The 20,205-nt window shown below is 39.5% G+C and overlaps 1 protein-coding gene across 21 annotated transcripts in view; it reads right to left on the bottom strand.

Moving 5' to 3' along the window:
• The window catches only part of CCDC158 (coiled-coil domain containing 158), a 100,404-nt gene continuing 80,199 nt past the window's right edge, over positions 1–20,205 (bottom strand). For 20 of the 21 annotated variants that reach the window (XM_082726979.1, XM_082726962.1, XM_082726974.1 and 17 more), the window contains 6 exons: positions 13,414–13,574; positions 10,869–10,928; positions 7,135–7,202; positions 4,599–4,757; positions 2,817–2,916; positions 1–232 (listed from right to left, as the gene is read on the bottom strand). In XM_082726979.1, coding sequence (XP_082583105.1) covers positions 112–232; positions 2,817–2,916; positions 4,599–4,757; positions 7,135–7,202; positions 10,869–10,928; positions 13,414–13,574 — 669 coding nt within the window. In that variant the 3' untranslated portion in view covers positions 1–111. Of the gene's footprint in view, positions 233–2,816; positions 2,925–4,598; positions 4,758–7,134; positions 7,203–10,868; positions 10,929–13,413; positions 13,575–20,205 lie in introns of all 21 variants that reach the window. The other variant, XM_082726972.1, reaches the window with a different exon arrangement.

Here is a 20,205-nt window from a genome sequence, read left to right as displayed (position 1 = left end):
TTCAAGAATAGTTTATTTCAAAATAGAGTTTACAGGACAGGGTATCTTTTATTAAATTTTCACATAAAAAGAAAAAAGTACACAGGGCACTAATTATAAGCAACACCACAATTAATTGGGCCTCATTCCTCTGTAAACAAGAGGCAAACAATGTATCATTTTAGTAACATTTTTTCCTGGTCTTTCACTTTCTGTATCCTCTTTTCTTGATTTCTGATCATTGAAGACATGGCTGAAAATGTTGACAAAACAAAGTTAGATTAGCAACATCTACTCCGGTCTGGTTTAAATTCTATAATGTGCTTCTTAAAAGGTCAGCTTGCTACTATGGAATAAATACATTCTGAGCTCAGGAAGTTCTTAAACATTTCAAAGTAGCATATTTTTGAAAAGACTGATGTTAAAAAGCTAAGAAGGGTAAATCTTTACTCTTTCAGTTGTTTTAAGTGAGCATAATTATTACAGCAGCAGTACAACTAACTGGAAGTAAGCTGAACCCCTCAGAAGGGTACCACGAGAGACGAGGGTGAGGGCCAGTATTGGGCTCTGCTACCCCAGTTTGCTGACTGAACCCCCTCAGAGGTCATCACGGAAAACTGTTTGGTGAGTATATTCGTGTACAAGCACACATGTGCACACACTTGGCTTTGCACAAATGGAAATATGTGGTATAAGTCGTTCTTATAGAAAAAAGTCAACATTTTTCCAGTTCAACTCATGTTTTGTTATGACTGCACAGTATTCCATTATACAAATGTACCAACATGTTAGTAAATAAGATTTTAAGAAGTTGATTTCTCGTGCTTCTGACTACAGAGTGAATCAGTCATGGGGATGGCAGGTACAGCGCAGGGAACAGAGTGAATGGTTTCGTAATGGCGTTGCGTGGTGGGTGACAGATGGTAGCTACGCTTGCGGCGAGCACAGCCCAGAGAAGCTGACCGCTGTGTTGTGCGCCGAAACGGAGATAACATTGTGAGCCACACTTCAGTAGAGAAGTTGCTCTCTCAGTGTGGAGGACCATAAGGGGAGGGAGGGAAAACTGGATGGGAAATCGTCAGAGAGGGAGACAAACCATGAGAGACTCTTAACTCCAGGAAACAAGCTGAGAGCTGCTGGGGAGGTGGGTAGGGCTGGGTTAACTGGGTGACGGGCGTTAAGGAGGGCGCGAGATGTGATGAGCACTGGGTGTGCTACACAACTGATGAATTGTTGACCACCACCTCTGAAACTAATGATGTACCATATGGTGGCTACTTCAATTTAAATTTAAAAATTGCTTATTTTCATTTACAAACAAGGCTATTTGTAAACAGGCTTTTGTGTGTCTGTACATTTTTTTTCTTGAATTAATTGCTAAAAGTGGAATTTCTGGGTCAAAGCATATGTACAATTTAAATTTTGATAAAGGCTACCAAAATTCTCTCCAAAATATCTGTTTCATGATTTCCAAGAGACTTTCCATCCAGACAATGCATCAAATAAAAAGGTCTTTTTAGTTTTTAAAAGATACAGTATGTCTCCCATTTGGATCATTACATTCTTATACTGAGTATATACTCAGATATATACTCAGAAGTGAAGTAAAAATGTGAATAAAATGGGGCCAATAAGATAATGCATCCTTTAAAAAAACACAATAAGCTTAAAATCAAATGCTTTTCTTGGTGTACATACACAGGGATCTGGGATTATTAGAAGGGATTTGGAGTTTTCCCTACTAACAATTTGGTATAGTCTTAGCATATTAAAAAAATGTGGGCTTTGGAATCAGCAATTGCTGACCAAGCCTCACTCTACTCCTCAGTGTGTGACTTAGAACTTACTGACCGATTGTGATGTGATCTTCAGCTTCCTCCTTTAAAAGGACCTGATAGCAGTACCCACCTCCCAGCACTGTTGGGAGACTCACGTCAAGAAAGCTGAAGTCAGGCACGGAGTACAGGGCCTGGCACATAGTAAGTGCTCAATAAACATGAAGCACAACTGTTACTTTTAATAAGGTTCAATTTACTTGAGAAGGAATTGTCCTTAGAAAAATATTTATTATCCTTCATCCAGCAACTTATACTCCCTAGAGACGGAACAATGGGCTCAGAATAACAAGTATACTCCAAAATTATTTCTCTCTGAAAAAGGCTCCTGGATTCATGAATTTATACCAGGAAAACATAAAACGTGATAGTGCTCCCAAATCCCGGAACATATTCATAAGCTCCCACCTGCATAGGAACGTCCACTTAGAACTTGTGCCCCCGAAGTTGCCTCCCACCGGCAGAGTACGAAAGTTTCTCATTCACATAGCTTTAGCACGTTTAAAAGTAGTTTCTCCTTTTGTCTAGCGATTCACGTGGTGGCACAGTTTCTTCTCACCTACCCTAATTTAAATCCTGGGGAAGGTGCAATGAGGTTCTTTTGCCTTCTGGCTATCAACTGCAATGTTATCCTGGCTACACACCTCACAGGGACATTGGTGTACACACCAGTGCTTTCATACACACCTCACAGGGACAAGGAGGACAGTGTGTGGGCAAATCTCATGTGAAAACTGCTCAAAACTTGTCCTGCTGAGGGCTTGGTCAGCAGCGTTCGCACCCCTATTAGACGACAGAGTAGAGCGAGGCTTAGGTGACCTGCCCGGGGCTGCACAATGAATGCCGGGGTTGGTCGTGGCTAAGACCTTCACATTTTGGCTAGGGTTTCCGAATTGCTTATTCAGTATCCTCTTCGGCTGCTTTCTAGGTAGGAGGTTTAACAGAAAAGGAAGGCGAGGATTCTTTCGAGCCAGGAAGCTCTGTCTGAAATGTGCACAGTACCTTGGTTCTTCATCTGTAAATCTTCTACAAGAGTCTGCAAGCTTTCCAGTCTGTTCTGAAGCTTCCTGCACGTTTTTCCTGTTGTTTCTATTGGCTGAGACTGTGAAGCTATTAGAAAATTGCTTAGATGTGATATTAAAAGTTTATTCGGTATTTTAGAAATCTTCCAATTACAGGTTAAACAAGCTTTCCTTTAAAATATTGGAAACTTTAAGACATAAAAAAAGTGTTTAAATATAGCAATACTAGCTAATATGACTGTTTCAAACTAATCTGATTTATTAGGATTTAATTACATAACATTAAATAAGAAGAATGAGAAGAATACTTTAAATTTAATGATACCTTCTGCATTATGAATTACAGATTTTCATTCCAAACCTGAGTAGTTCCGTTTATGTAGGATTTGGAAGAGAAAGATTTAATACTGACCATGGCAATGATTTTGAATGTGCGTGAGACCAAGTGCCCATGTTAGCGGCTGTGCCCGGAATGAGGACAGTGTTATAAGCGGGAGAGACGGTGCAGACGCTGACGTGGCCACAGTGACCCTGGAATCAATGTGGTGGCGGCAGGTGAAGCGGGCTAGAAGCATGTCGGCTGAACCCTAAGAAGTGTACTAAGTTTTGCCAGTCTCAAAAAAGACTGATTGGCAATCTTGAAGTTTTAATTTGATCTTAGTCCCTGATTGCTGCATAATCTTGAGAATATTTTTCTGGTGGCTCATTTTCCTACCAACAAAATACCTTTTCCATATAGATGGTGGTATTGAAGGCAATCACCTAAGAATTAGTTTAGTTCAAAAGGATGAAAAACAGTTACTCGGAGAGTTTTCACATGAATAATACATGATGTTTGACGAGTATCTGAAAATAGAAAAAAATGCCATGCTAGTATGTAATCATGAATTAATGATAAGGTGACCAGATGCGTTGTTATACTCCTGCCAAGTCACTGCTCTAGTAGTGAAAGAATTTGCTGCTTTTTAAAAATACTAAAGGATAAATATAAGAGAGGAAGGAGGAACAAAATGCAGAAAAAAGACAGTGAAAAAGAAAATGTATTAAAATCTGTGATTAGGTTTTGGTGTTCCTATTTTGGGGGGAATCTAGAAAGTGTGAGGCAGAAGATTTCTCAAGACTAAGAACTGACTGATCAGTGATGCAACGACTTGCCCAGTTGGTCCCGTGCCAAGAGGAGCGAAGCCGGAGAGCACCGCGGTGTCTGCGTGGCCGTCGTGCACGAGAAAAACATCCCAAGTTCAGTCCAACATGTACTGCAATACCTAGCATCCACTTATTAGTCATGCACTTTAACCTAAATCAAACCATTTTTCTCATCTGTCTTAGCAAACAACAAATGAACTTGAAATTTTGAAAATGAGGACATTTTTGACAAGTCTGTATGAGAGATACTTGCGCTTACAAAGGCGGAGACGGGAGAGAGCCATGGTTTTAGAGAATGTAAGAAAAGTCAGAGCATAAAAAAAAAAAAAAGACTCCAAATCTTATAGTAAAATAGGAAGGGAAATTTCATTACTCATGTCAGAGAAAGAAAGAGAAAATATCCACGTAGAATATTATTTATTAAGGAGAGGGCGTGAGCGTCGTGCACGTGTGTGTGCACACGCACAAGAGCTATTTCATTTAAATGAGACCCACTTCAGGTACACGGCATCGTAAGGACACCATGCGAAATCCTACTAATTCTGATTGTGGAAACTAACTTTGAACTCACCAGGGTAGGAAGTCAGTCTCCTCAGTGGCACCAGATCGCTCTTACCTTTAACAGAGTCAGACGAATGCACAGGTTTCGTGGATCTGTACTGGGGTGTGGAACCCACTGAGTCTTCAACCGAACTAGTCAGCAGTGAGTGAACCGGGGACTTCTTAGGAGACGAATGGAATGATCGAGAAGCTGAATTTTTCACAGACGGACTTGCTAAAATTTGGCAAGAACAAAAGCAAAAGGAGAGAATTAATTAAAAATAGTATATTAGCACCTCTTAAAAAGTCAAACTTTCATGAGAAAATGTTCCCAAGTGATTGTGGTGAGGAGAGGTCCTGATAAATACCCAAGGCTTCGGGTTCGAACAGCAAAGGAGTAAGACTTGCCCTTGGGGATCCCGAGGCCCAGCTTTAAATGACCTTAATTCCTGACTGGATTAAATGGATCTGGGAGTATGGAGTTCTTGGTTGTCTAGCACGGATGCTATCTGGAAGAAGGTAACCTCATTCTAGGCCTCAGACTATCTGTATAATTTTTCAAATATGTCTATCATACAATAAAAATAGCCAGGCACAGAAGGGGACAAAATGACATGGCAGAAAACCAAGAGAAAAAAAATACAGATCATAGATACAAGTAATAGATGTAGACCCACGAGGTCTGGATAATGGAGGCCCAAGACAACCACAGATTTCAACAGCATTATTCCAAACCCCAAACAGGCTCTTCTTACCTAAAGAAAACCACACCTGGACATATCAATAAAAACTGCTTAAAAAAAAAATCCTCAAAAAACAAACCAAAGACAAAAGCAATCCTAAAGCTGCCAAAAGGGCAAAAAGGACAGATTACATTTAAATGAGCAACAACTAAACTTAGAACAGCCTCCTTAGAAGAAACAGCGGAAGCCAGAAAACAATAGAATATTTTCAAAGTGAAGGAAAAATGTCCACCTGACATTCTATACTCAACAAAAATACTCTTCAAAGGTGAAAATGAAATAAAGACAAGTTCCGAGAAATGGAAACTGAGAGAAGGTATCACCAGCAGACTTCCATTAAAGGAAAAATTTAAGGCACAAGAATAAAATGATACCAGATAGAAAGTAAAGTGTGAGTATGTGGGTTTGTCTAAATGGATATTAACTGTAAAAATGGTGCAAATTATCCACTGTGGTAGTCACCGGTATAATTAAAATATATATGTGACAACAATTGTATACAATTTGAAAAGACAGAAAATGGAATCAACATGCTCTGAAGTACTCACAGCACAATCAAAAAAGTAAAAGCACTCATTGATCTTCGTCTAACAAGGCAAGGATATGCTGCGTTCTCCTGGGTAATTATTAAAACAACAGTGGAAACATGCAAGTGAAGCATTAACTTCAAATAAAGACTATTATTCTTCAAAATAGTAGTTTGTAAGAGAGTTCTCATAAATTGTGGTTCATTTAAAAATAAATAATTTTCATTTATTTAAAATTATGTTTTGGGGCGCCTGGGTGGCTCAGTGGGTCGTGGGATCGAGCCCCCGCATCGGGCTCTCTGCTCGGCAGGGAGCCTGCTTCCTCCTCTCTCTCTTTCTGCCTGCCTCTCTGCCTGCTTGTGATCTCTGCCTGTCAAATAAATAAACAAAATCTTTAAAAAAACCAATGTTTTGATTTTAGATATAGATTTACAATCTTCTATAAAAAAATAAACAATAACAAGAAAGTGCAGAAACTTATCTTTCTCCGATCTCTTTCACTTCATACCTCAATTTTCTGTATTTACAGTACTACTGGCCAGATATATAGCTAAACTTTTGGTGAATTACTATCATTTTCAGTTTCATTCTTTCTCATTCGTTTTATTCTCTTCTATAGGAAGACTAATTATACCTTCCAAATCTAATATACTGTCTGTAATTATTTTCATCTTTTTTTGTAATTGTCTCTAGAGGCCCATCGAGTCTGCGTGATTGCAGTCATGCCTATCCTACTTCCTTTTCCTAGGGTTTTCCCTGGAATGGTTTTATTTTTCTCTTCCATTTCTCCTCTGTTATGCCATTTTGCTTTTCAACAAATTCTGTTTTCTTTCAACTTCTTCCTTGCCCTCCCTATTTTACAGACAGGATTATACTCTTTGGAAATTATGAAAAGAACCATCTGTCTCCATTCTTTCTTTTCATCCGTTCAGTAAGTATTTACTGAGCACCTGCTATATTCCTGGGATGTATCAGGAAACCAAACAATTGCAGGCATTTGCCCTCGGGCAGCTTTGTCTGTCATCTTTGTGAACAACATAAATCAGTAAGTTACACATTAAAAAATACTAAGTGTGATTAAAAAAAGAAAAAGGGTGAGTGGGAGTCTGGCAGAGCTGCAGTTTTTACAGAGGGTGGTTAAGAGTAGTCTCACTGGGTAGTGACATCTGGGCGGCGGCTTTAGTGTAGCTGAGGAATCGGCAACGCGCAAGGAACAGTGGTGTAAAGGCCTTAGGAGAGAAGCCGCCTGGTCTGTTGAAGGGACGATTCCATCGAGGATGATGCAGACTGGGGCGGGGGAGGGGGGGCCAGCCCAGCTTCCGTGCGTTCCCTGCCTACTCACCTGTGGACGGGAACGTGAAGCAGCTGGATGGGTCCTCCAAGTCTCCCGTGTGCAATGTGACAGGCTCTCTGCAAGCACAAGGACTGTCATGCAAACACTCCACTCCACAAACACAGGGCTGAGATTCACGGACAGGAGGACGCTAACGCACGAGAGTGAGAGCTTACAAATATAAACTAAAGATGCCAGTTTTGATCCTAACTTCCAGAAATCCTACAACGCCCGAAGAGGGAGATCCCAAGCTGCATCATCTTCAGGCATTCGGTACCCATGAACATTTTGCAGAAGAGAAATGTAATAATGTTGGTTATAAGATTCACTTTTTGTAGTATTAGCTATCAAACCCAGTATTTCTCTCAGCAATTCTAAGAGACACAATCTTAGTAACTTATTTTAAAAATTTAAAAAAAAAAAGACAAAAAAAGGAAACTCTCTTGGCAATAGTAGTATCACTTCACAGAACTATCAGACTTACTTAAATCCACAAGTTGGAATAAACCACCCTCTTCTCTGTGGTTTGGGGAACGGTGTAAGAATACGATGGCAGTAGTTCCCTTGAAGGACGTTTGTGATGTCAACACCGTTTTCACTGTAACACCACCAAGATATGGCCTGATTTTTAATTTTCAGTCTCTTGTAAGTATACAGTGGAGTTTCCCAGAGGCTCCATGATCTCTGATTTCACAATAGATTAAATGCAGGGGCAGATATGAGCGTCCGGCTGTCTTTTTTTTTCTTAATATTTTATTTTATTTATTTGACAGACAGAGATCCCAAGTAGGCAGAGAGGCAGGCAGAGAGAGAGAGGGAAGCAGGCTCCCTGCTGAGCAGAGAGCCCGATGCGGGGCTCAGTCCCAGGACCCTGGGATCATGACCTGAGCCGAAGGCAGAGGCTTCACCCACCGAGCCACCCAGGCGCCCCTCCAGCTGCCTTCTATTAAGCCAAACATTAAACTGTAAAACAATGCCTTCTCAACAATTTTTTGTTTGAAGAAATTAGTTTTTAACCTAAAATGCCATTATGTTAACATGTAATATACTTAGTTATTTCTAAATGTATATCAAACTGTTTTAATGCTTAATATGAAAACTTATTTTCCAATACTCGGAATAGCAATAGAAATGACCTGTACAAACAAAAGTTCTCAGGAATCTTCAATATTGGTGACCACAAAGGGGGCCCGAGACCAGTAACTTTGTTCCTGGAAAGGAAGGCCATGGCTATACTGTGGGGAGGTGTCACTCTCAGGACGGTTGCCGCTGCAGTAGGGCAGCGGGGGGGACTTTGAAGGTTTGGGGGCTGGGAACGGACAGAGTCTGAGGTGTGCTTTAAGCAGATCCATTTGAAGCTGATACACAGAAGGGACAAACGCGCAAGAGACGTGGAAGAGATGTTTAAAAACATCCACACTGAACACTGTCAAGGCCACCACAATGGCCTAATAAGGGAACAAGACCGAACGCAGAGTGGCAGGCTCAGTCGTGGTGGCCACGTCTATCCGCTTCTGAGTACCACGAACCTGCGAGTGTCCCGGAGACTGGGCAGATGCCAGGAAATCAAGGGTCTTTGGGTGGGAAGCTTACCCTGGGTTGTCGGGGAGGTGATCCCCACCATATCCTAAGGCGGGAGGCCGGGGAGGTTTCATTCGGAAGAGAGAAGACCACGGGGCGGGCGCGGCCGCCGGAGGGAGGCCGAGATGCCGCGCTGTGCTGTGCGCGGAGATGAAGGGAGACGCCTCCAGCCGGGCCGGAGCCGGAGAAAGGTGAGGAAACGGATTAACCCTACGAGCCTCGGGAGGGGGTCAGGCCCTGCCAACATCGGGGCTTCGCCCGGTGGCGCTGATGGAAATGGGAGAGAGATACATCTGTGTTGTTTTTGGTTAGAGTCGCTGACTTTGTTAGCGCCGTCTCGGGGAAGGGAAGCAGGCAGTTCGAGAAGATGTACAAAGAAGAAAATGGAGTTGAGAACTGCTTCGGAGTTGAAAGTGATAAGATCTGGTGACGAGAGAAACGAGACAGAAGAGAAAGAAGAACCGGAGATAATGGTAGGATTTAAGCAGAGGCGCTCTGGAAAGTAGGGGGCCCTTCGCAGAAACAGCAGATGACACGGGGGGTGGTTTGCGGAATGATGGCCTTGGTTCCGTGGCCACCCTTCAAGTTAAATCAACACAGTCCTTATCCCCAGAACGGAATAAAACATTAAAGACACGAGCTCCTCTGTATGGGGATTTGTGCTTGAGTTACTCTGAGTGCCTCATCTCTGAGACATTTTCTGGAGAACCGACTTATTTTGTTGAGTAAAGCAAAGATGCCGCAATGACACTGAAATGTTGTAGTGAAACAGCAACTGTTGTATTTTTTTCTCCTCTTATGTGTGAAGTTTTTCAATAGCCAATTTACCACAGTAGAGAGTAGTTAAATGCATCTTTAATTTTCTAGTATGTTTCATACTTTTCGGAGCTTCTGTGAAATATCTGAAAACCTCTTCTTCCTGGGGTGCCTGGCAGCTCAGCTGATTAAGCGTTCGGCTCCTAGTTGGGGCTCAGGTCATGATCTGGGGGTGTGGAGATCAACCCCCCCAGCAGGGGGGCGTCTGCCTTCAGTTCTCTCTCCCTCCCCTGCCAGCCTCCGCTTGTTTGTGTGCTCTGTCTCTCAAATAAATAAAATCTTAAAAAAGAAAGGAAGAAAGGAAGGAAGGAAGAAAACCTCTTCTTCCCATTTGAACGCAGGAAGGAGCCAAGTCCAGCTTTTTCTCCCTAATCTCTCTCTTTACAATCATTGCTGAAGGAAATAGGTTTTTTGGTCGTAGAAAAACTACAGCAGAGCTTACATATCTTAGGGGAGCGGCCCCTCTGTGCCCCATGCCTAGAATTGTGCTCTTCCCCAGGGAGCTCAGTCCAGGTACACAGACGTGGTCACGCACCTGAGCTCAGGAACCAGCAAGACCAGAGTTCTAATCTGACTCCCCTGTTCACAAAGCTACATGACTCTGGCAAGTTGGGTAAGCAATCTGAGTCTTCATTTCTAGTCCATATATGGATATAATAATGCCTAAGCCAAAAACCAAGTCAGAGAGACAAAATGAAATAAGCCCCAAAAGATCCAGAAAATGTAAAAAATAAAAATGTGCCATAGATAGCTGTAGATATTACTAATAGGTTCTATACCTTGGTGAGAAGAAAATCAAAACTCATTAAAGAGGAGGATCTAGTTTAGAAAGATTCAAGTTCGTTGTATATATTGACAAAGCAGTAGAGACAGTAAGAAAATATTGGTAATACTGTCTTTGATATATATATATATATATATATATATATATATATATATATAATACTGTCTTCATTCATTCACTAAACAAGTATTTATCAAACAACTACTCTGTGCTCTGTGTCAGACAATACGGCTGATGCTGGAGATACAGCAATGAATTAGGCTCCACCCAGCTGGATTTAAACAGAATTCATTTTCATAGTCTTACGACAGGAGAAAGGCTCTGATCCTTTTTTTTTTTCAGGTGGTGAAATAGAAAAGATAAAAGTAAAGGTTTTTTCCCAGGCAATCAATAAACAGATGTTAAAACTGTAAGCCCATGTCTGTCCTGCCCACTGTTACGTTCTATGGACCTAGCCTGGAGGGTGGGACATCGCGGGGGTCCAACCAACTATCGAATTAATAAGTAAGTAGTAGACACGGGGACTCTCATATAGCCAGGGACTGGTAAGATCATTTCTTACCTGCTGAGGGTATCACTGGATTTGCTGCCTTCAGTGGAGTCCCTTAATGAGTTGTTGCTTCTGTCGGCAGAAGGGTGAGAGAAACGAAGGGTACACGGTGTTATTTTTACTTAGTGATGAAACTGTCTTGTTCCTCTGAACCCTGCTTTTACACCAATGCAGATTCAAGAGTGAGACTGGGGCGCTGGCTCTTCTAGGCGGTAAAACATGTAAAGAAGAGCTTGAAGACGAAAGGAATGGACTCCTTTTGGGAGCCAGGAGCAGTCTTTTTTGGTTAGAGCGCACTGTGGGAGTCAAGCAGGCTGGCGACAAGTTGGGGAGGGGCTGCAGGGGCAGACAGAGAGACGGGGCCTGATGCAGCAGCGGGCGAGGAGGTGATGAGGACCCGGGAGCCACGTTCTTCTTGTCTTACACGGATAACAGATCAGTATTAGATTTTTTTCCTCCTTGGCTAAAAAAAAGATGTCTCTGTTGAGGGGTTATGGATTTCATTTCTTTATGCTCTTTTTAGGATCTCATTTTAAAATTTAGCTCTTTAATTACTGAGGAAAATAGGATTGATCTCTGTGGGGGTTCTTAAAATCCTGTACTGGAGGTTGTTAGACTTTCCTTCCAGACTACCTTCCTCTCAAAAGTTAAGTAAACCATTGTAAATGAGTGTAAAATGTAGGAAAAAAATCTTCCATGTATGGTATGGTATACCATGTAAATATTTTCCTATGGGTAAACAGCAGCAAAATTTAAAATAAGTCAAAAAAATTCCTGTTGATTTCTAGAAAATACATTACACTGTATGTATATATACTGAAATCTGATTTAATTTCAGTTAATGTAACAGCTTGCTTTCAATGCCCAAATGCCCATCGGTTCCCACATAAACTGTCCAGACTTCCTAAGTTACCTAGAAACATAAAAAAATTACTGGACAATTAATTAGATCAGAATCTCAGATTCTTCTTACCTATGGCATATCTCTAATCTCAGGCTTGATTCAGTTATGCAATCTCTTTCTCTAACATCTCTATAAATATAATTCTCAGTTAATTATACAAAACAATTTCCAGATTCCATGTATTTTTAGAACAATCAATTGCTCTTGAAAGCACAACAAGCACATTTTAGGCCTCCAAGCAAATTTTGCAGAAGGCTGCCCCTGGAATTCATCAGGTCAGAAATGCTTTCACAGACTCTTAAAAGCTTTAAGCTGAGTTTAGGCTTTGGTAACAAGGTCATTTGTAGAATTATAGCAAATTAACATGCATTCTTTAAAGGCAGGGACCAAATATATTCATGAACATATTCATATTCAATACAATCCAATATAATTTAGGCCCACAATTAGTGGCTAACGTGATGGAAATCACCTGATCAAGAAATCATGGTCATCTTTGTGGAATGATTAGTGCTGGGAGCCTAGGCTCCAACTTTTACTTTTGGTTTTGCCTCTGTGCTTCATAGGAGAAGACAATACAATCTATGCCTAAATTAACTCCTCTGTCAAATGAACTTAATAATAAATATTGCCCTGCCTTACAAGGCATGTATGTTGCTTTGCACATACATGTATTCCTCAGTGGAGTGGCCAATGGAATGTTTCTGACATGTGATTCAGAGAATGCAATGTTATGCTAGGTAACTGGGCTGCGCTTACTATTTTACTATTACTATTAATAATAGTATTAATAAATAACAAATAAATCCAGCTAATATTTAACTACTTCAGGTTAACATAGACTAATTAAACATCTTAAAAAACTGGAGATTGCTTATATGTAAGTATTATTTTAGAAAGTATTACTTTTAGATATTTATCATATAACCAGAAAATGAATATTACAAAAGGTTGTTGTAATACTAATGGCTAGTATACAATTAATATTATTATACCAAAATTTAGTGTTTACTGTGTTAAAATGCTTTCAGTTAATCTAATAATAATACACAGTAAAATTTTGAAACAGTATTTGAAAAGAACATGAGAATCTCATTGATTTCTGCAGGTAATACAGGGATGGGCTGGAGAACTGGCGGAAATCTTTTTCAGGTGTGACCTTCTATTCATGTGGTATATGTCACTGAATCTCTAGAGAACCATGGACTCTCCTATTAGATTATATCTGGAGAGTCACGTAGTCCTCACGGGTTTAGTTTAGCTCCACCATCGAAATGGGTGGCTGCAGGCAACTCAACCTTTTGAAATTTGTTTTTCTCCTTTTTAAGATGGAAATAACAGCTCCTGCCCTGTCTGGTTTCAAACAGTTGTTATGGTAATCAGATAAGATTATGCATGTGAAATCTGTCGGGAACTATAAATTACTACTCGATGTAACTTTGGGTAACGCCTTGCTTTGATGACTTCCTTCTGGACAGAATAATAACTGTATCATTTGCTCTTGATGTCACGTTGCTTGACTTCTCTTTCACTCCTTCCACTTTCATGTTGTTTTCCTTGGTGAGGTCAGATACTCTTGGAAGTTAAACCTGCCCCTCCCCCAGAGAACCCCGGGCGAGAAGCTCTCCCGTCTCGCATTCCCCCCAGCCTTACACAGCCACGTAGGAGACTCCCAGGGACGGTGTTCTCCCTTCCTCCTCGGGCTTGCCCAGCGGCACAGCTGGCTCCTCGTTGATCACACTTCTCAGCTCTTGGAGAAGCTGTTTCAGGTCCCTTGTTGGATCTTCCTTCAATGTGGTGGGTTTCATAGAGTGCTGTATTAAAACAATGTACAATACAAACACTGTAGGCTTTTTTTTTTTTTTTAAGATTCAGATGCTGTTTCCTATTGTAAAATTAATTCAGCTGGTAAGTAAAAATTATGGAAGAGAAAGAAGGAACAACAAAAATCACCTGTGATCTTACTACTCAGGGATAATCAAGAATAACTCATTAATAATCAACACAGTATTACATTTAATTTATAAGTGTGTGTATACTTCGTTATATATCCATATTAATAAATTAGAGGACACACACATAGGCTCAAACTATACATGGCAATTTTTAAATCATTTTTAAAGAAATGTTAACAATGTAGTATGGATAGTGCATTGTGTCATTAAATATTTACAACTATGTCCAGGCAAAATAATTCCAATACTTTTTAAGGGCTAAATTTTATAAAGCTACAGAACTTTAGAAGTAAGGAACTCCTTAGAGATGAATTAATTAACCACCCCCTGCATTATACTTATGAGGAAAGAGACAGTATTTTCAGACTAGGTTAGTTGGTATTTGAGAATAATTTTAAATGATTTTCAGATATATAAGTATTCCCTGATGAATATTTATAATATAATAAAAGTTATAGATGTTCCCAAAAGGCACCTCAAAGGGGGAAACCAACTGAGAGTCAGCCATTGCTCTGGAGAGCAGGTGGTCTTAGCTGGAGGACACTCATGGCGAGAAAGTCATCAATCACCATCAAGCTATTTCAGCTGGAGGTTTAACTTTTTAAGTTAACATTAGTTTAACTCCAATGTAGAGTTAAACCTGCCATATATGTTGGTTGTTGAATGAACATTGGTTTTGCTTTTCTAGGATCTATGCCAAGTAAGTGTTGATGCTATTGTATGACCCTCACATTCCCCTTCCTTTCCTGACCCTGCAGACATACCGCAGGTAACACGCAGCTGAACATGTCAAGAGTTCTGACTGACTGAGAAAGAGATCACAAGTAGGCAGAGAGGCAGAGAGAAAGGGAGAAGCAGGCTCCCCATTGAGCAGAGAGCACAATACAGAGCTCCATCCCAGGATCCTGAGATCATGACCTGAGCCGAAGGCAGATGCTTTAACCCACTGAGCCACTGAGGCGCCCCCAGTAGCCTGCCTTTTTTCTGGAATCCTTATTTAAGAAATCTCTAGGGAAACCCAAAGACAAAAGGGGAGAGAAAACAAGGACATCAGAGTACATTTTAGCCTTCGACACCTAAAGCTACAGCAATCAGCGCACAGAGTCTAACTCCTAGCCAGATAAATACAACGCCCTCACCCTGAAGTTCTATATTTCTCAGTTCTTTTTACCCAGTACATCATGTTCAGCTTTCAACAAAAAATTAAACTCATACTAAAAAGATAAAAAAACGCAGCTGAAGAGACAGAGCCAGACTCAGATGTGGTAGAGATTCTGGAACTATTAGACTAGGAGTTTCATGATTAATATACTAAAGGTTCTGATGGAAAAAGTGGACGACATACAAAAACAGATCATGTGAGCAGAAAAACTGAAATTCTAGGACAGAATCAAAAGGAAATTCTAGAAAAAAATTGAAAAGAAATGAAGAAGACCTTTGATAGGCTTATCAGTAGGCTGGACATGACCATGAAAGTAATCAGGGAGCTTGAGGAAATTTTTTTTTTTTTAAGATTTGTTCATTTTAGAGAGAATAAGAGAGAGAGTGAGAGAAAGTGAGAGTGTGTGCAAGAGAGCATGTGAGCAGGGAGGGGCAGAGGGGCAGGAAGATGGAGGAAGAATCTGAACCAGACTCTTCACCGAGTGTAGAGCCCGACACGGGGTCCGATCCCATAATCACGAGGTTGTGACCAGAGCTGAGACCAAGAGTCGGTGCTCAACTGACTGAGCCACCCAGGTGCTCCTGCTTGAGGAAGTTTTAATGGAAACTTCTAAAACTGAAATGCAAAGAGAAAAAAAATTAAGAAGATGGACCAGAAAGTTGAAGAACTGTGGGACCTAAGAGGTGTAACATACACATGCTGGGGGTACCACAAGGAAAAGAGAGAAAGAAATAGAACAAAGATAGATGTAATAATGGCTGAGAATTTTCCAAGATTAATGACAGAACAGATCCGGAACCCCATGATACATCAAACAATGCAGACACTAAAAACAACCTCCCCGTAGGCCTATCATATTCAAACTGCAGAAAATCAAAGACAAAAGGTTTTTAAAGAAGTCAGAGGGAGAAAACAGAGTATTACATCAGACTTCTCTTCAGAAACCACACGGGCAAGAAGAGACTTGAGTAAAGTATTTAAAATATTGAGATAAAACCTCCCCACCGATTTAGAACTATACCCTGAAAAATTATCTTTCAGAAGTGAAGGAGAAATAAGATTCTCAAACAAATAAAAATCGAGGGAATTTGTTGTCAGCAGATCTACCTTGTAAGAAGTGTTAAAAGAAGTTCTTCAGAGGGGAAGAAAATGATATAGGTCGGAAACTCAGATTTACATAAAGAGAGGAAGATCCTTAGAGAAAGAATAAAAGAAGGTAAAATAAAGAACTTTCTTTTAATTGCTCTAACAACAGTCTGTTCAAATAATAATAGGAATAATGCATAATAATATTATAATACATAAAATTATAATAATATACACAAAATATATGTGTATATACACATGCTTAGGGATAAGTGAAATGAATGACCACCTTGATACAAGGGACAAGGAGGAGGAAATAGGACTATTTTGTTATTATAAGGTCCCTGTACAACCCATGACATGTAGTGTCATTTCAAAGTGGACAGGGATTAGTTGTAAATATATACTGCAAATTCTAGGACAACCACTAAAAAGGAAAAAAGGAAATATAATTTATATGCTAAGAAGGGAGAGAAAATAACATTTTTTTAAAGGTTTTATTTATTTATTTCACAGAGACAGACACAGGGAGAAAGGGGACACAAACAGGGGGAGTGGGAGAGGGAGAAGCAGGCTCCCTGCTGAGTGGGGAGCCCAAGGCAAGGCTTGATCCCAGGACCCTGGGATCATGACCTGAGCTGAAGGCAGATGCTTAACAACTGAGCTACCCAGGTGCCCCCTAACATTTCTATTTTAAAATGCTCAATTAAAACCACAAAAGGCAGAAAAAGAGTAAAAGACAAAAATAGGAATAAGAACAAAAACAATGACAAGAAAATAGTAACAAACATGATAATATTAACCTAGTTATATGAGGAAGGAGTTTAAATATCAATGCTCCAAATATACTGATTAAAAGACAGGGATTGTCAGGATGCAACAAAAACCAGGACTGACTATACATTGTCAGAAACCTACTTTACAAATAAAGACACATATAGATTAAAAATAAGGAGATGGAGAAAGAAATATCATGCTAATACTAATAAAAAGAAAGCTGGAGTAGCTACATTAATTGCAGACAGAGCAAGCTTCTGAGCAAGGAAAAGAGGGCCATTACATAGTGATAAAGGGATCAATTCTCCAAGAAGATCTAACAATCCTTAATGTGTATGCACTTAGCAGAAGGGCATCAAAATATGCGAGGCGAAAACTGATGAAACTGCAAGGAGAAAAAGATGAATCCACTATTACAGCCAACTACACTTCCATAACTCTCTGTCAACAATGGACAAATTCAGCAGGCAGAAAGTCAGCAAAGACAGAGCTGAACTGAACAGCACTTGCAGTCGATTGGAATAATTAACATCTATAGACTACTTCATCCAAAAAATAGCAGAGCACGTACTCTGACGTATATGGAACATTCCTCAAGATAGACCACATTTTGGGCTACAAGTACACATGAACAATTTTTAAAGAATAAAAATCATACAATGTCTACTCTAGGATTACACATAGAATTGAACCTGAAACCAATAACAAAAAGATAGTTGGGGGCACCTGGGTGGCTCAGTTGTTAAATGTCTGCCTTCAGCTTAGGTCATGATCCTGGAGTCCCGGGACTGAGTCCCACGTCGGGCTCCCAGCTCAGCAGGGAGTCTGCTTCACCCTATGACCCTCACCCCACTTGTGTTCTCTCTCCCTCTCTCTCTCTCTCTCTCTCAAGAAAAAAAAAAAAAAAAGATAGTTGGAAAATTCCTAAATGATTGCAGATAAACCAGTACACTCCTGAAGAACGCACGAACCAAAAATGAAACATGATTTCGGGGTCCTGGGATTGAGCCTCATGTCCTGCCCCTAGCCCAGTGGGGAGTCTGCTTCTGCCTCTCCCTCTCTTCCCTGCTTGTGTGCATGTGCTCTGTCAAATATATAAATCAATAAAAAATAATCATCCCAGAAGTTATAGTTATTCAAAAAGAAAAGAAATAAAAGGTATGCAGATTTGCAAAGGAAGAATTAAAACCGTCTTTCTTCACAAATGATAGGACCCTTTATGTAGATAATCTCAGAGAATCAACAATAACAACAAAACTCCTGGAACAAATAAGAGATCATTGCAAAGTGGCAGGATACAAGATTATTATGTAAAAGTCAATTGCTTTCCCACATATCAGCAATGAAAAACTGGAATTTAAGAATTAAAAACAGTATACCAAAAAAATAAATAAATAAATAAAATAAATAAAAACAGTATACCATTTATATTAGTACCAAAAGTGTAAATACTTAGGTATGAATCTAACAAAATATGTACAAGATTTATATGAGTAACATTATAAAATTCAGACATAAAAATCAAAGAGCTAAATAAGTGGAAAGATATTCCATATTCATGGATAAGACTCACTCTTGTTAAGATGTCAGTTCTTTCCAATCTGATTTATGAATTCAATGCAATCCCAACCAAAATCCCAGTAATTTTTAAGTTTTGAGGATCCTGACAAATTGATTGTACAGTTCACATGGAAAGGCAAAAAAGCCCAGAATAGCAAATACAATATTGATGGAGAACAAAGTTGGACAACTGACAAGAGCCCATTTACCATGATAAGACAAGCGCGGCACTGGTAAAAGATGAATTAAATAAATCAAAGGAACAGGATAAAGAGCCAGACACAAATATAGGCAACTGATCCTACAAAACAGCAAAGGCAACTCAATGGAGAAAGGGCTGTATTTTCAACAAATGGTGCAACAACCGGACATCCACATGCAAAACAAAACACAACACAACAAATGTAGATGCAGACCATACATCTGGATGCATATGGGAGCTTTATTCGTAACTGCTAAAACTTAGATGCTTTCAAGATGTCCTTTAATAGGTGAGTGGATAGACAAACTGTGGTATATCCATGCTATGCAATATTATTCGGTGACAAGAAGAAATGAGCTATTAATTCATGACAAGACATGGAACTGTGCAAGCATATTACTAAGTGAAAGAAGCCACTGTGAAAGGACCACATCTTAAATGATTCCTATTCTATGACATTCTGGAAAAGGCAAAACTGTGGAGACAGTTAAAAGATCACTGGTTATCAGAGTTTCAGAGGAAGGAAGGGAGTGATGATTAGGTGAGAAACAAGGCACTTGTAGGGTGGTAAAAGTACTGTTAGTGATACTGTAATTGTGTATACATGTGATGATACACTTGTCAAAACCCACAGAACGTACAACACAAGGGGAAACTCCAATATAATCGACGGACTTTAGTTAATAATAATGTATCAATATTGGCTCATCCTTTGTGATACATGCACAGTAATGAAAGACGTGAATGACACGGGAAACTGTAGGGTGGGGGCAAAGGGAGTCTGTGGAAGCTCTCTACAGCTTCTGTTCAGTTTTTCTGTAAATCTAAAACTACTGTAGAAATATCAAGTCTATTCATTTAAGAGGAAAAAAGAGATGTGGGCTTTGGAAGCAAAACAACAGAGAGTCATGTTAATTCACACATTCAGCGGCAGGATGGGACTCAAGAGGGACTCTTATGCCACACCCTTCCCATCACCATGTGACCACTGCACAGGCGAAATCAGTAGTTTGTTTTGGTTTTGATATATATGTTATTGTTATCTGTACATTTTTCCATGTTTATTGGATATTGGCATTTATTTGTGAATTTTGTATCTATAAAATTTGCATCTTCAGTATAATTTTCTTTTAAAGGATATACTATTTTCATCCAGATATATAAAAACTCTCTATATGATAGATAGTAGCCCTTCATTCAAAATATTTTTTAGTTTGTGGTTTCCTTTTAATTTTGTTTAAGGTGGTGTTTTGTAACTTGTATAAGTCATAGTATTTGTTTTATTTAGTCAAAATTATCAATCTTCTAAGGTTTATACACCTTGCAATATTTATATTGATTCATTTTTAATACACTAATTCATATGGAAATATTTTGATTTACAATGTGAGCAAAGTACTTCTTAAAATTAGAAAACAGCTGGGAAGTGAAAAATTCTAAAACATTGTTTATGTATGACTCTTTTCTGGCTAGTAAAGGAATAACTAAACATAGATCCTGAAGTTACCAGATCTCATTAAAGAATCATGTTCTCTCTCACCCCAATCTTTTGACTCTTGGGATACACATTAAGGCTATTTCTAGAAGATACACATTTTCAAGTTAAAACTTCCACAAGCTTTTTGTTTCAAGGAAAGGATATAAGCTTATGCTCTGCAGTTAAACTTAAGGTTTATTTTGTGATTGGAGTAGTCTCCTATTGC

Source organism: Mustela nivalis, assembly GCF_964662115.1.
Source record: "Mustela nivalis genome assembly, chromosome: 4".
In the NCBI taxonomy this organism is placed as follows: domain Eukaryota; kingdom Metazoa; phylum Chordata; class Mammalia; order Carnivora; family Mustelidae; genus Mustela; species Mustela nivalis.
The sequence above is the reverse complement of the archived record's forward strand: the minus strand, read 5'-3'. Positions and strand labels throughout refer to the sequence as shown.